At 30.1% G+C, this 16798-nt stretch overlaps 1 protein-coding gene across 1 annotated transcript in view; it reads left to right on the top strand.

The window, feature by feature from the left end:
- The window catches only part of LOC127966858 (WD repeat-containing protein 70), a 50820-nt gene that overhangs the window by 1337 nt on the left and 32685 nt on the right, over positions 1-16798 (top strand). Inside the window, exons 2-9 of the mRNA XM_052568177.1 lie at positions 607-660; positions 734-817; positions 895-961; positions 2281-2488; positions 3991-4050; positions 5169-5302; positions 9024-9177; positions 13506-13582. Of these exons, the coding sequence (XP_052424137.1) occupies positions 607-660; positions 734-817; positions 895-961; positions 2281-2488; positions 3991-4050; positions 5169-5302; positions 9024-9177; positions 13506-13582 (838 nt within the window). The remainder of the gene's footprint in view (positions 1-606; positions 661-733; positions 818-894; positions 962-2280; positions 2489-3990; positions 4051-5168; positions 5303-9023; positions 9178-13505; positions 13583-16798) is intronic.

Genomic DNA, 16798 nt, shown 5'->3' with positions numbered 1-16798 from the left:
CCTTTACAATGTATATTTTTTATTATTGAGTGTTTATGTATTAATAATAACAATAATGTAAATAATAACAGAAATTCTGTAATTTCAATAGCAGATTTAAAAAAAAATATATATATTATTTCCCTTAGAATGTTTATTTATTTTTATTATTTATTATTCGGTGTTAAGGTAATAAAATGTAAATAATAATAATGTAAATAATTACAGAAAATCTATTAATTTTAATATTTTGAAAATTAAATTCTAATTTCCCTTAGAATATACTTTGTATTATTATGCATAATGTAGTAATAATAATAATGTAATTAATAAAAGAAATTCTATAATAACTTCAGTAGCAGATATTTTAAATTAAATTCTAATTTCCCTTTTGAATGTTTATTCAGTGTTTATGTAATAATAATATTAATAATAATGGAAAATTCTATAATTTCAATAGCAAATAATTAAAATTAAATTCTAATTTCCCTTTAGAATATATATTTATTATTATTAATCATGTAATAATAATAATAATGTAAACAATAACAGAAAATCTGTGTTAATTTCAATAGCAGATGTTTAGAGAGTGTAATGTAAAGTATTGTGTGTTGGTGATGATCTCAGGTGACTCCAGCAGTGATGCAGACCTCTCCTCTGTCATGGGCTTCTCTGGGTTCGGTGAGTGTTTCTGGAGCTGTGTGTGTCTTCAGTGTCACGTGTTGAGTCTGAATCCTATTTGATTGGTGCTCAGGGAAGAAAGCGCGCACCTTTGACCTGGAGGCGATGTTTGAGCAGACGAGGAGGACGGCCATCGAGAGGAGCCAGCGCATCTTAGGTCATTACTTCACCTCTAGTCTGACCTCTGACCTCTGAGTTGGAAGATTCTCTTGACTCTGAGTTTTTCTGTCACAGAGGAGCGTGAGAAACAGGAAGCTGAGGCCAGCAGCGTCTCTCAGAGCAGCAAGCCGTCAGCGTCCAGGTACAGAGCATCACCACAACCCTTTTATAATAAACTTCAATTAAATACAACACTGCATGACATTATGATTACTATAGGAAGACAATAAAGAATCAGTCAGTCCAGCTCTCTTTAAAAAAATACTAACACTAGATTCTTTGTTTTTCTTTTTATTTATTATACAATTAACAAGAAGCAAAAGCAAAAAAAAAGACCTAACACTAGCTTGCTCTATTCCTTTTATATTCTATCTGTTTTATTTTTATTTATTATATAAATAAAAAAAACTAATGTAGTAATAATAATAATAATAATAATAATAATGTAAATAATAACAGATATTTTGAAAATTAAATTCTAGTTTCCCTTTAGAATATGATTTTTATTTATTATTTATTATTATCATTATTCATTATGTAATAATAATAATAATAATGATGGAAAATAACAGACATTCAATCATTTAAATAGCAAATATTTAGAAAATTAAATTCTAATTCTAATGTTTATTTACTATTATTTATTATTATTCAGTGTTAATGTAATATTAATAATAATAATAATGGAATAATGGATATTTTAAAAATTAAATTGTAATTTCACTTTAGAAAATGATTTTTATTTATTATTATTATTCATTATGTAATAATAATATAATAATAATAATGGGAAAATAACAGAACATCTGTAATTTCAATAGCAGATATTTTGAAATTTAAATTCTAGTTTCCCTTTAGAATATAATGTTTATTTATTTTTATTGTTATTCAGTTTTTATGTTGTAGTAATAATAATAATAATGATAGAAATAATAACAAAAATTCTACAATAATTTCAATAGCAGATATTTTGGAAAAGGATATTTTGATTATTTTAACTCTGTGTGAGATATTCTGTCTTCTTTCTCATCGTAAACACAACAGATTGAATATATAGGAAATATAATATTTAATCAGGAAATATTATATTCACAAAGTTTTATTTTTGCTACTTTTCCTAATTGTAACAAAAAAAAATAACAGCAAAAAAAAAAGTCTAAAATTTGTGAAACTGTAATGATCTACTGAATGTTACGAAATATGATTTAATACCTCTGTACTTTTTGTGTTATGCATTTAAAGTTTTATTACTACATAGCCAACAATACACTGTACTGTATGAGTCAAAATTATACATTTCTCTTTTATGCCAAAAATCATGAGGATATTAAGTTAAGATCATGTTCCATGAAGATATTTATTGAATTTCCTACCGTAAATATATCAAAACTTAATTTCTGATTCGTAATCTATCTTTTTAATGCCAGTTCTTGTTCCATCATCATGTGTTTGTGTGAACAGGAAGCAGGACTCTGATGTCATTGGTCCTCCACTTCCTGTTGTGCTCAGCGCTCAGCCGGAGGAAAGCGATGATGATGATGATGATGATGATGAAGATGTGGTCGGGCCACCACTGCCTCCTGGATACAAGCACAGCACCGCTGCTGATGATGATGATGACGATGATGATGATGATGATGATGACGATATGAATGATGAGGAAGATGACGTGAGTGTATTTTCATCTTTCAGTCTCATAAATAAATATTCACACATGCAGATCAGATTTAATGTTTACCTCTTTACTAATGTTTACATTCAACTGGAAATCTGTCTTCATCTGTATTATCCATATTATACTGTATTAATATAGATTATAGCAATTGTATTGTAAAAAAACAAACATTTATAATAGTATTTGATTCCTTTGTGCTGATGTCGATGAACAAAAGCGTGGTTTTGCATGTTTGTGTTTTATAGTGAAATGTTATGACAGTAAATTAACTATATAGTAAAGAAATACATTTTGCATTTAAAAAATTTATCTTTTTTTAACCACTTGGTCATTTTTTATTATAAATAAGCACGTTTTATCTCCAAAAATCCTTTAATGCAATGATAAATATTAATATTAAAATATTAATACAATATTTAAAACTTATATTATGATGTAATATTATCAAAATGTTTAAATTGAGTATTTTTTTTTAAATGTGGTGCCTTTAACGCTGATGCAGATAAACCAAAACATATAATTTATATTTAATGATTATAGTAATGTAAATCTAATGAAAATAAAAATAACTATATAATAAAATAATTTTAAGAAAAGTAATTTTTTTTTCAGAAGTATTTTTTTTTCCTTTTTGACTTTATTTAATGTATAGTATATTTAATGCAAAATATATATTAAATATATTACAAATTTTATAGTAAAAAATGTTAATTTGATGCACTTAATTTATGCTAATGTAGACAAACATAGTATTTATAATAAATATTTCCAATGAAAATGCAATGAACTAGAATATTTTAACATTTAAAGCCTCTTTTTTAATTTTTGCAGTGTCATTGATTTAATGCTGTTCTAGATTATGGAAATGAAATAGTTTTTCTGTCGACCTTTTGACCTTTGAATGTTTACATTTCTGCATTTAGCTTCCAAAACTGCTTTTATTTTACATGTTTCCAGTGACATTCGGACTTTAAATATTATAATGTGAAGCAGACAGTAATATTTAATTTACTTATCTGGCTCCAAGCCAGAGCTGTGTGTGTGTGTGTGTGTGTGTGTGTGTGTAATGTGTCTCTGATGCCACTAGAGGGACACACTGCCCTTCGGTATCAACACAAAAGACTGAAGACTTATTAGACTTCAGAAGTTCTTCATGTGATGTCATTTTACCTCAGATGTTGAGTTGATGGCTTCAGCGAGATTAAAAACATCTGATCAATGTGTGTGGGTCATACTGTCTCTGGAACTGTGTGTGTGTATCTGTTAGTGTGTGTGTGTGTGTGTGTGTGTGTTCTCTCAGTCCTGTGGTGTTTGAGGGGCTCTGGTAGATGAGTACGGCTTCGGACCGCTTGGTTAAATGTATCCCATCAGCCCCAGGTGTGTCGTATTCAGCTGACGTCACCAATCACACAGACCTGCGTGCGTCTGACCGGAGAAGAGCGCTCTGACAGCTTCCGTTGCTCTTCTACTGAATGATGTTTGTGTTTGTGTGACAGAGTCCAGTGAAGAAGATCCCGGACTCTCATGAGATCACGCTTCAGCACGGCTCCAAAAGTGTAAGTGTCCCTCCGTCAGTGACCGGATTCATTTCTAAATCAGCTTTTCATTCTTCTCTTCAGCTCCCACTTCATTACACACAGAAACAACTGTTCTTCCTTGAGTCACATCTATTTCAAATATTTCTAAATATATTTGATAATATTTGCAGTATTATTTATAACATTTACCATTACATTTAAATATTTAAATAAATATCAAATATATTTTTATATATATATATATATATACATATATATATATTTTAATTGCTATATTATTACTGTTCATTTGTTATTACTAGTTAAATATTAATATTGTAATATTAGTCTGTAAATACATACATTTCCAACGTGATCTCTCTCTCTCTCTCTCTCTCTCTCTCTCTCTCTCTCTCTATATATATATATATATATATATATATATATATATATATATAAAATTCCTTCAAATTAATATATTATTTATATTGTGAATTGTGAATTTTGGATTGATATATATTAATATTTTAATATAATTATATATGCAATTTTTCTTTAGTTCATATATATTTTATTATAATAATTATTTTTAAAGATTAAAAAAATTGCATAATTATTATATAAGGTCTTATTATATATACTGTCCATAAGTCACATACAAAAAAAACCTAAAAAACATTTACATTACTTTCTTGATATTTAAGCACATTATTGTTATTAGTATTACTAACAATTTTATTAAGTATTTATTTAGAATTATTTATTTTTATTTGAATCCCAGGGAACACATGATAGTGTAAAATTTTTAGCAATGTAAGTCGGTTTGGATAAAAGCGTCTTCTAAATGCATGAATTTATTTTAATTTATAAATTAAATTTAAATTAAATGTTTAATATTATAAATTAATAATATTTTACTAACACATAATAAAATATGTATATATATATATGTATAAAATATACATATATACAGTTTCAAATGTTTGTCAATGTTGTAAAATGATTAATTTAAAACCAATTCAAATTCAAGAGTAGTTTGAGGTCAGTTCTGTTACACAGCAGACGTCAGAGTCATTATTCAGCTCTTTAATATTTCTGAGTATTAATAGTCTCTGAAGGCTCTAGAGAGCATCTAATGAAGCTGGTTTCTCGTCCAGGTCTCGGCTCTGGCTCTGGATCCGTCCGGCGCTCGTCTGGTCACCGGAGGCTACGACTACGACGTCAAGTTTTGGGATTTCGCCGGGATGGACTCTGCGCTGCATGCCTTCCGATCGCTGCAGCCGTGTGAGTGGTGCGTACACCTCGTCTGTCTCCAGTCTGAGCTCTGTTTCAACTAGAAATCCCCCTCAGAGGAACACAAGGGTCTGGAGATATTAGGGAATGCAACCGATGCTCAGTTACATTTTCATGCATTTTTAAAATAAGAAAAGTACAACGATAATAATAATAATCACTACTGCTCTATTATCAATGCACCATTTATAACACTCACACATAGTGTTCAAATTGGGATCTGTAATATTTTCAGATGTTTTAAATGAAGTTTCTTTTATTTGTACAGTACAAGTGCATCACTGATTCGAGAAGGGGGTCTCAAAAATGGCCAAAAAATATACTTTTATTCACTTATAAATTTTAAGTTATATTGTGCTTTGTTGGTGTATTGTTTGCTAGAATGTAAAAGAAATTTCAGTGTTGAGTAAATATACGTGTGTGTTTGTAAAAAATAAATAAATAATATATATATATATATATATATAATTTTTATTTATTATAATTAAAAAAAAAATTTAAAAGCTAGACAAGACAGTAAAAAGCACATTTTGGCTATTTCATTTATGCAATGGTGAAAGAAATTGGCAAAATCTAAAAAATTAAATTTTTTTTTTTTACTCAATGTAAGTCACTTAATATTACCCCCTTGTTTACTGAACTGATGTATTAAATCAGTATCCCTATTTCAAACTTTATAAGCACATTTTATCTCTAAAAAGTGTTTTTATTATTTAAATTGTATAAAGAATAAACATTATGGTAATATTTGGTGCCTTTGTTTAATGCTGATGTAGATAAAATATGTAGTGTTTAAAATGAATAAAGGAACAAAGCAATTAAAATTAATTTCTAGAGATTTCTAACAAAATAAAAATATTTTACATCCAGAAAAATATTTTTTTTTGCATTTTATCATTAATTAAAATTATTTTCATTAATCATTTTATCCCCAAATTCCCATGAATTGAATGCAAAAATGTACATTACTATATAATATGAGAGAAATTATTTATTATTTAAATTGTATTGTTAAAAACATCTTCGTAATATTTGATACAATTTTCATTTATATTTAGCATTTATAATGGTTTACAGTAATTAAAATCTAATGAGTATAAAACAATTATATTTTACATTAAACAAATGAGTCCTTTGCACTATATATATAATTTTTTAATAATTTTTCTTGTTATAAATGATAATTAAGCACATTTTATTTCTTAAATTCCCGTTAATTTAATGTAAAAATAAAATAGAACGCTCCTTTTCCATACAAAGCCTATTTTTAAACAGGCCCTCGATCTCCGGTCGAATCAGCTAAATGCAGCCAGATGCTGGGTATTTTTGGTCTTGTCTAATCTTTTTCCTTGAAATCCTCCTAAAAGTGGAACCCAATTGTCTCGAGATCTTGAACTCCAATTGGCTGAGCCCGAGTGTGATTTACTAAAGCGCCACGGCACATTAACAAGTTCATCAGCCCAGGTACGGTGGCATCTTTTTACCAGCAGACGCGAGCAAAACAGCCAAAGAAAACACGCGGCCCATGTGGAGCCCATAAAGCTGGTGACCCAGAAAGGGTAACAGGAATTTAGAGCAAACCTCTGCTTCTGGTGATCGTGTTTTCTTCTTCTCTGCGCTCTCACAGAGTCATCCACACAGTTTAGAGTCTCTCCAGGACCGCAGCGCTCAATATTACACTAACTGTGCTCACTTCTCTCTTAAACCGCGCAGAGATGTTAAATATGGCTTCCAATTACGACTCTGTTTGCACAGATCATGCTTTTTCTAGTGCTTGTTCTGTATTAGCACAGCTTAAGTGCTTGAACACGGCAGGGTCACATTACACACCAGAACATGAAGCAAAGGAAAAAGACTTTTCCAAACCTTCATTACTTTATGCTTTTGTCGTTTTAATGACCGTGAAGCACATTCTCACCATTGCTATAATGCAAAAAAATACTGATATATTATTTAAATTGTATTTATGCATCATGAAAGTGTTTGCAGTGAAGCTTTTTATTTATTTAAATAAAGTGTAATTGCATTAAAGTGATGAGAATGAAAGAAAAGTAAAATGTAAAAATAAAAAAGTTAACATTTTTCATTCTCCCAGTTGATTTTAATTATTAATGCTCATGACCAGGTTTGGACATACAGAAAGTGCCTTCCTGAAAAAAAATCAATAATATATATCACCAGGGAGATAAAATATTAGGTATTAACCAGTCTGTTTATTTGAAGAAAATACAACCTTATTATTAACATTATTTTATTGCCATTTTCATATTTTCTATAAAGCAAAATAAATGTTTTATTCTTATTTTTATTTAAAAGTTTATATATAAAATATTTATATTTGTATATTGGTATAAAAAAATTTAGATTAATTTTGTGCTGGTGTACTCTTTGATTTTATGTAGTTAAAATGAAGGCATTAATATATTGTAGTATAAAAGAAAAGTATGCTTATAAATGTAAAAAAAAAAAAAAAATTCTAAATATTGAAGAAATCATCTTTTAAAGTTGTTCAAATGAAGTTCTTATCAATGCATGTTACTAGTGGTCTCCAAAGTCGATATATCGGCCGATATTTGGCATTTTTCAAATATCGGCATTGGTTGATCGTTTTCTTGCTTGGCCGATGTGTTTGAGGCGGGATTTTATTTATTTTGACCAGGCAACTGACTTTTATTTTGACGGCGCTGAGAGCGGCACTGTCATCATTAAAAGTTATGTTTAATACAGATAAAAGTCCATCTGATAATCAGATAAAATGGTTAAACAAAGGAATTAATGTATACAGAGTATTGTAACAGTTGCTTATATATTATTAGTAATAGGCAAAGATTATAATACTGCCCTCATCATTAGGCAAATACGCATTTATATCGTTTAACCAAATCTTTGAATGACTAATGATCACGTGTTCTAACTGTGTAACGTATGAACTGAATGTTTTAAACTTGTGATTTTAAATTATGCTGCGCTTTATGCATTTGCCGACTGTGATATTCATGTGATTTTCACTGTGTGCTGTTAGTAATATGAGCGTTAACCAGGCTTTAATTGAAAAATATGATTCCCAGTGCACACTGGTTACAGTGTTTACTTATTTTTAATTATATTTTTATTAATCTTTGTGAAATACTTTATCTAAAGCATGTTTATTTTACACATTTATTTTTTAATCCATTGTCAAATGATTTTAAATTTTTAAAGGTTAATGCAAATAAAAAAAAAATCACAATTATATCGGTTTTATATCGGCTATTGGCCCCCCTATTTTCCAAGATATCGGCATCAGCTGTCAAAAATAAAAACATTATCGGTTGACTACTACACTTTACTAATCAAAAATTAAGTTTTGATATATTTACGGTTGGAAATCTAATTTGTAATTTGTAACTTTCTTAATATAAGAATGGGTTAGGAGTTTATAAGATTTTTTTTCTTCATCTTACTCCTGTTCTTCTTGTCATGGAATGTAATTTTGTGTGTTTGTTGGTTTGTTGTTGTGGTATTTTGTGTTGCATTACCATGAAAAGAGAATAAATAAATGAAATGAAATGAAAATGAAATGAAATTTACAAAATATAATAATTTTGACTCATACAATATATTGTTGTTTATTGCTGCAAATATACCCCAGATACTCAAGACTGCTTTTGTGCGGCAGGGTCACAAATATCTCTTGTAAAATCATGTGTGTGTGTGTGTGTGTGTGTGTGTGATTGCAGTCATCAGATCAGATCTCTGCAGTACAGTGTCACTGGGGACGTCATTCTGGTTGTGGCGGGAAACTCTCAAGCCAAAGTTCTGGACCGAGACGGATTCCAGGTGATGGAATGCATCAAAGGAGATCAGTATATTGTGGACATGGCCAATACCAAGGTAACCGTAAAGACACATTTGCATATAGAAATCTTAAAGGGATAGTTCACCCAAGAATTAAAATGTGCTGTTCATTTACTCTTCCTCAAGCCAAGATGTAGATGTCTTTTCAGGTCTCTAGACTTATTTTTTAAATTTCTGTTAACCTCTTGTAACCACTTTTGTTACCATGTAACTATAAACTATGATAACAGAAAATCTATTCATCAGCATGCATTGATTAATACTAAAAGTGCAACCAAATCATGCACCAGATTGACCTCTGGGAAAAATGAGTTTAGAGCATAGACTGTAAAAAAATATGGACGTAGTGTCCGTGAAGCACTCCTCAATAGCGGTTTTGAAGCCTAAAGTGTGCAGAGCGGGCCGTTGCCATCTTGGCAGCACGTCATCGCGCAACTCTCCCGGATAATCGAAAATGGGCAAAAAGGCGGGAGCTGATTGCTGAAGCCACGCCCACCTAGCGTGACGGCATTGTCAGCAGCGGCAATCCAACTGTCACTCAAGTGGCCACGCCCTTAATTATGCAGAACTTTAAGTCTTAATATAATTTAAACGGATGAGTTATAAAAAAATTCACCCCCCTCACAGTTGTCATGAAGGGCAAAATTAGCAATACAGACCAAAATAATTTTTTGAACCAGGCTGTAAACATGTTTTTTTCTGTTGTAAAGTCTATTGGACTGACTCTCTTCTGCAGCCAGCCTCAAGCGGCCAGTCGATGAATTGCAGTTTTAGTCACTTCCTTATTGGCTTCAGGAAAGAGAGCGGGAGGTTGCCGCTCGGTCTAGAGCCCTGTTTTTTTTTTTTTTCTCAAGTAAATCAGTGATTTTTAGTGATTTTAGAAGGTCCTTGGTGACTCATAAAATGCAAGTCAATGGCAACCGGCACTTTTATAGTAAAAAAAAACCATACGATTAAACATGAAACTAATCCCCGTGGCTCCTGAAAATATATTGAGGTCTTATGAAGCGAAACAATCAGTCTGTGCAAGAAACTGATCATTATTTACAACATTTTATACTTGTAATCCAAAGCCTGGCACACGGGGAAACCTGATTCTTTTCTCTGAACTGATTCCTTCAGACAGTTCACTTCAATGAGTTAGTTCAAATAAATGATTCACAAGTTGTCATAATGTGGATGTATTACATCTCTAAAGCATATAAAGTGAATAAACTTGTCTTTATCAGCTCACCTTTTTACATAAACCTTGAGAAACCATAAAAACGTTCACTTCTCCCCGTTATTCAAGCTCTGTTCACATGTGTGCATATTCAGTTCAACTTATGGTTTGGAGTTGAACTGTTTGCTCAGTTCAGTGACTGTTAGAGGAACTGAATGATTCATTCGTCAGTGGATCAGATACGCTGCTATTTTGGCTTATTTCCAAGCTATTTTTTTAGATTGAGTAACTTCTAGATCGGTGCTACCCGAGCTGCGAACGGTTTCAAATGATTCAGTCTGATTTGGTGAATTGGTTCAAGTAGTTCACCAAAAAGAATCGTTTCAAAAGAATGATTCATTCGTGAACCAAATGTCATTCTAGACCGTTTGCCTGAAGCTCTGTATTACAGATAATATACTATAAATAATGTTTAGTTTCTTGCACAGATTGATTGTTTCGCTTCATAAGACTTCAATATATTTACAGGAGCCACTGGGATTACTTTTCCGCTGCCTGTATATGTTTTTTTTGTCTTTGACTCACATTTTACCAGCAAATTTTCCCTGTAATTCTTTTACTGTTTTCCATCTTTTGGACTGAATGGACTGTTTGTTTGAGTGTTTGCCTAATGGAGACTCTCCTCATATCATTGCTCTTTTGTTTGTTTTTTTCTGGATTGCTTTGTCCTCATTTGTAAGTTTCTGTTTCTGCTAAATGACTAAATGCAACTTTAATTATAAGGGTCAGAAATTGACAAACCAGTATGCATCTCACAGACGCTTTTTGGCTGATTTGCGCTCCGAATCTGCTCTGGGAGTGTTTGTCAGTTCTCATGGTCTGTTTGTTTGCTGCATCTGGACGCTGTTTGTTGACCGAGGCGTAATGAGGTATACATGAACTACATCAGAGAGGCCAGCGCACACTAAATATTGCACCTGGTCCTTTAGGCTGTTCGCGGACACACTGTCCCTTTGTAATCAGTGTGTGAAGCGTGGCTCGCGTGGTGCTTTCTTCAGTCATTGTCAATGTTTTGTTTTGTTGTTGAAAGATGCCAACTGGACATCCATTACAGAAATGCTTGCATTCAGTCTTTAATAGTTATTATTTCCACATGTGTGCACACTCGGCGTTCACTACTGACACGACCTTCTGCTCACCAAAGATGCATTTATTTAATCAAAACTACATAAAAAAATATCAAATATTATTGCGATTTAAAATAATGGCTTTCTATGTTAATCTGTTGTAAGCTGTAATTTATTTCTGAGATTTACAGCTGTATTTCCAGCATCATTACTCCAGTCTTCAGTGTCACATGATCTTCAAAAATCATTTCTGATTTTTGTCAGTTCTTACAATGAATTTCTGAGGATGGAGCCAGATATCTGCTCTGAATTTGTGTTTCGTATCCCATGAGGCCAGTGTGTGTCCTTAATTGCAGCATTTGTTCATGTGACCTTCAGGACGTTTAAGTATTCAGAACATATTTATGATGGCACGCTTTAATACTGCGCTTTAAACAATGCAGCATGTGCTCATCATTACAGACAATCACTGACAGCTTTATTTATTCTCTCAGAAGGAATCTAGAAAAGACTCGTTTCCTGTGTCTTAATGAACACTTCAAAGGCATCATTAGAAACATGTTTTCTTCTGTAGAGTGTGAATGTGAAGCAGAGTATTCATTTATAAGGATGTGATACTGTACTGTAGGACAGAACATCGTTTATTCATGTTAGGCTGATGTTTATTAGTAGAGGTGTTTAGTAAGAAAGATATACATTTTTCTAAACTACATTTTTTTTTGATAATGTACATTGATTAATCATCAATAGTAAAACCATAAAAACTCTATTATTATATTCTATAATCAGTTTTGACACGTTGATGTTATTCGATTTATTTATTGTAATTTTATTCAGATATTTTTTAAATGGATGTATTAATATGGCTCAAAGCATTAATTTAAATCGTGTAAATGTTTTTTTCTAATATTTATTTATTTTACTCAAACTTTTGGAATTGTATCAAAATTTTTTTAAAGTATTAATATATTTTTTGGAAAAGAATAAAGTTTATATTTATTTTATTAATATGACCCTAATTATTTTAATGCAGATTTTATTTCTAATTCATTTATTTTTTAACTTATTAAAATGATCCACATTTTTGGAATTAATAAAGATGTATTAATTATTAAATGTGTTAATTTAAATACTTAAAAAAAATATTTATTGTGATTTTTATTTAGTGATTTTATTAATGTGATGCATTAATATAATTAAAATTATTAATTGGAATTTTATTCAGATACTTTTTGTATTTATGCATTAATGTGATTCAGTTATTTATTGGAATAGTATCTATATATTCATTTTATTCATATAATCCAAAGATTTTATTTCTATGAATTTATTTATTAATATGAACTAAACTTTTGAAATTGTATCAATATGTATCATTATGATGTAAATTATTTATTGGAATTATATTTATATTTTATTTATGTTAATGAATGGAATTTCATTCAGTCTTTATTTTTATTTATTAATATTATTTAAAATATCTATTGGTATTTTATTTAGTATGTATGTTTATTTATTTATGATTCAAAATAATTGTTTATTTATAAATGGGTCAAATATATATATATATATATGTATATGTATATGTATATGTATATATGTATATGTATGTATATATATTTATACAAAATTCTTACTGACAAATGCGCAAAACCTACGAGTAGTGGCAAAAAAATAAAAAATTTAATTAAATTACAATAATATTTGGGGTGAAAGTAATTAGTCTTTTAATATGTCATAAATTGATTTTTGATGTAATTATCCCTGATGAGATTGTTACACTGAATGATATTTTAGTGGGTTTCTTCTGTAAATCAGGGGAAAATGTATGATATTATTTTTTTTGCTCAGAAAAACAAGAACAAAATTGGAATTAAATTAAACAGAAAACTTTTTAACATTTTTGTTAACCATTTAAAGCAATATTACACTTATTGTCTTTCTGCTTAAACCCTTTTTCGTCTTTGTCCCGAATTCATTTACTAGAAGTTTTGAGTATAATTCAAACTGAGCGTTGCTTAATTTGCACTTCGCCGCCTGACTGTGATCTTGATCCGTCTTCTGTCCTCTTGTAGGGTCACACAGCGATGCTGAACGATGGCTGCTGGCATCCCAAGATTAAAGAGGAGTTTCTGACCTGCTCCAATGACGGGTGAGTCACTGCGTCAGTGTTTGAGCTTAAAGTCGAGTGTTCAGCTTTGTTTCTGCAGGCATTTTGTGTTTGCATACTTGAGCATGTTCAAGGTCTTTCTTCAAACCATGTGTTCTTGGGTTTTAACCCATAATCCCAGGGGATTGTGGGTATTTCACTGGGCTTGATGTGAGTGATTCAAAGTTTGATGTTAGTCACTTTCCAAACAACACGGAGCCAAATGAATGAGTCTTAATCAAATTTAGCATTTGTATAAACTCTGAAATACGTTCCTCAAACACAATCCATTCTCATAACTCACAACTTAAACAAAAACGATATATGTGGGTGTTTTTCTAAAATCAGATTTTATTATTTATCTTTAAACATAAAGACATTTATGGCAAGCATCATGAAAGTGAGTCAGATTGAATGATTCAATAAGTCTTTTTTTTAGCTCTTGTCTTTTCTTTTAATTCAGGAATTGCTCCACAAAACTAATTTTAATTTGTTTGTACAAATAATCATCTTTTATTCTTTAATCATTCAGTCAGTTAGCGAGTCTTAATTCTGATTCAGTGAGTCATCTGATAGTTTGATTCAAACTGTAACTTCTGTTGACTCCTTGTTCATAAGAGTCATTTGTTCATAAGAATCAGTCTTTTTTATTGTTTATATTTGTTCAGACACCAAGTGAGTCATATTTAGTGATTCAGTGAGTCTTTATTCAGACAGGTTCATTTGGCCATTTCAAGAATCGCTCCATCAGTATAATTTGTTTACAAAAATATTTTTGGTCATATTTTAATATTTTCCAGTCAATTAGAGTATTTATTCAGATTCAGTGATTCGTTTGTTTGTCTGACTAGAGCACAATACTTGCTGTTTTTATTTATTCATTCAAGAATCTGTTCAAAAGAGTCATTTATTCATATTCGTATAACAGTCTGATTCAGCGAGTCATTTGTAAAACTATTTTTGTTTTGTTTCTGGACTAATTTAAGAATCTTTTTATAAAAAAACGATATGTGTGTGTGTGTTTTAAAAAAAGATTTTCTTTTTCTTAAACATAAAAACATTTATGGCAAGCATCATGAAAGTGAGTCAGATTTTTAACGTTTTTAACACTTGTCTTTTCGTTTAATTCAGGAATCGCTCCACAAAACTAATTTTAATTTGTTTATACAAATAATCATCTACCCGATAGTCATTTACCGAGTCTTAATTCTGTTTCAGTGAGTCATCTGATAGTTTGATTCAATCAGTGACTTCGGTTGACTCCTTGTTCATAAGAGTCATTTGTTCATAAGAGTCAGTCTTTTGATCACATTTTAGTGTGATTCAAGTGAGTCAGAGTTAGTGATTCAGTGATATAGAAATATTTTTGGTCATATTTTAATATTTTTCTTTTCATTATCCAGTCAGAGTATTTATTCAGATTCAGTGAGTCATTTGTTATTCTGACCGGAGCACAATACTTGCTGTTTTTATTTATTTATCTATTCAAGAATCGAGTTTTTGTTTTCTTTTTAGACTAATTTAAGAATCTGTTTATGAAAAATCATAATTTTTGATCACATATCAATTCTGGTGTTAGTTCTGTCAGTAATGTCGTCCTTTATTTACAGTAACATTTATGGCAGCCTTCAGTAAATGAGTCCGATTCAGTGAGTCGTTTGTAAGATGAGTCAGTTTTCACACATTTTTAAAAGTAGCAATTATGGCAGTGATTGTTTTTTTGTTTGTTGTTGTTGTTTGTTTTTTTTAGCAATTCAAGAATCAGTCCACAATTTATTTATAATTTGTTGAAAAATTTATATTTTTCAGTGAGTGAGTCAGATTCAGTGAGTCATTTTCCGGACTGTTTTCTGTTTTGACCAGTTTAAAACACATTTTCAGTTTCTCCTTGAATTAAAATGCACTTCTCGCAGTAATTGTGTCAGCTCTTCCTCTTTTAGTGCACTTTGCTATCCAAGCTGCTCTCCAAAGCTGCATTCATTTGATCAAAAATACAGTATTTTTTTTTTAATATTATAATTTAAATCGGCTGTTTTCTATGTGAATGTCTGTAATTTATTTCTGTAATCAAAGCTGACTTTTCAGCACCACATTAAATTCTCCAGGATTCACAGGAAGTTTAAAAACAGCATTTATTTGAAATCGAAATCTACCGTAACGTTATAAATGTCTTTAATGTCACATCGGATCTTTGCTAAACTGCTGCTTTTATCAGTAAATTAACCTCCGGGTCTCTGGCCAAACATCTCTTTATATATAAGAAGTATTAGGACTGTAAAACATCTCTTCTGCCATCTGATATCTTTGGGGTTTTTTATCATTATTTAATTATTACAAAAAAATTATTATTATATTTTTTAAATCTGACAGTAATCTGCCTAAAATGTATTGCAGCTAGTAGTGAACTTATTAAAAAGTTTCTGCATTAAGTTACAATTCATCCTCTTTAAAACAACATTGCTAAAAATATTAAAGTAAAAATGTATTCATTTTATTTGTTTATATATTATTTTATATAATAATTTTTATATATTATTTATTTAACAAAAAATAAATAAATATATATATATATATTGCAATATAGTAGTAATAATAATAATAATAATAATATATATATATATATATATATATATATATAATGTATTACTATATGTAATGAAAATTATATATTATATTATTTTCATTTTATATAAATAAAAATGTACTGTCTATTTTGTTTCTACATTAATTTGGATATTGAATGTAAAATAATTGCAATTTAAAAGTATTTTTAAAAACGTAAATGTTAGTTGAGATTAATCACGATTGATTGGGATTAATTAATTTTAGAAAAAGGTTGTAATTTAATTTTAATTGATTGACAGCATATATATATATATATATATATATATATATATATATATATATATAATCCAGTATTTTTGCTCTGATGGCTCTCAGATTTCCAGTTCTTAACTCTATATTTTACAGCTGCAGAGCTTGCAATTAAAATAAAACAGGACACGTGAAGTGAGCTGATGGTTGAAGATGATTCTTTGGTGTTTGAGAAATGAATGTGTCTAGGACACATGAAGAAGAGTCCCAGGAGATGTGTTTATCATCTTTGACTCGTGGTAGACGTGTGACCCAGTTTGTGAAGTGTGATGTGTTGATGTGTGATGGATCGGCGTCAGGGTCACGTCTGAATGGGTTTCTCCTCACAGAGCGAGTGTTGCGTGT

This window comes from Carassius gibelio, chromosome B10, assembly GCF_023724105.1.
Source record: "Carassius gibelio isolate Cgi1373 ecotype wild population from Czech Republic chromosome B10, carGib1.2-hapl.c, whole genome shotgun sequence".
NCBI classification, from domain to species: Eukaryota; Metazoa; Chordata; class Actinopteri; order Cypriniformes; family Cyprinidae; genus Carassius; species Carassius gibelio.
This window is presented reverse-complemented; position numbering and strand designations above follow the sequence as displayed.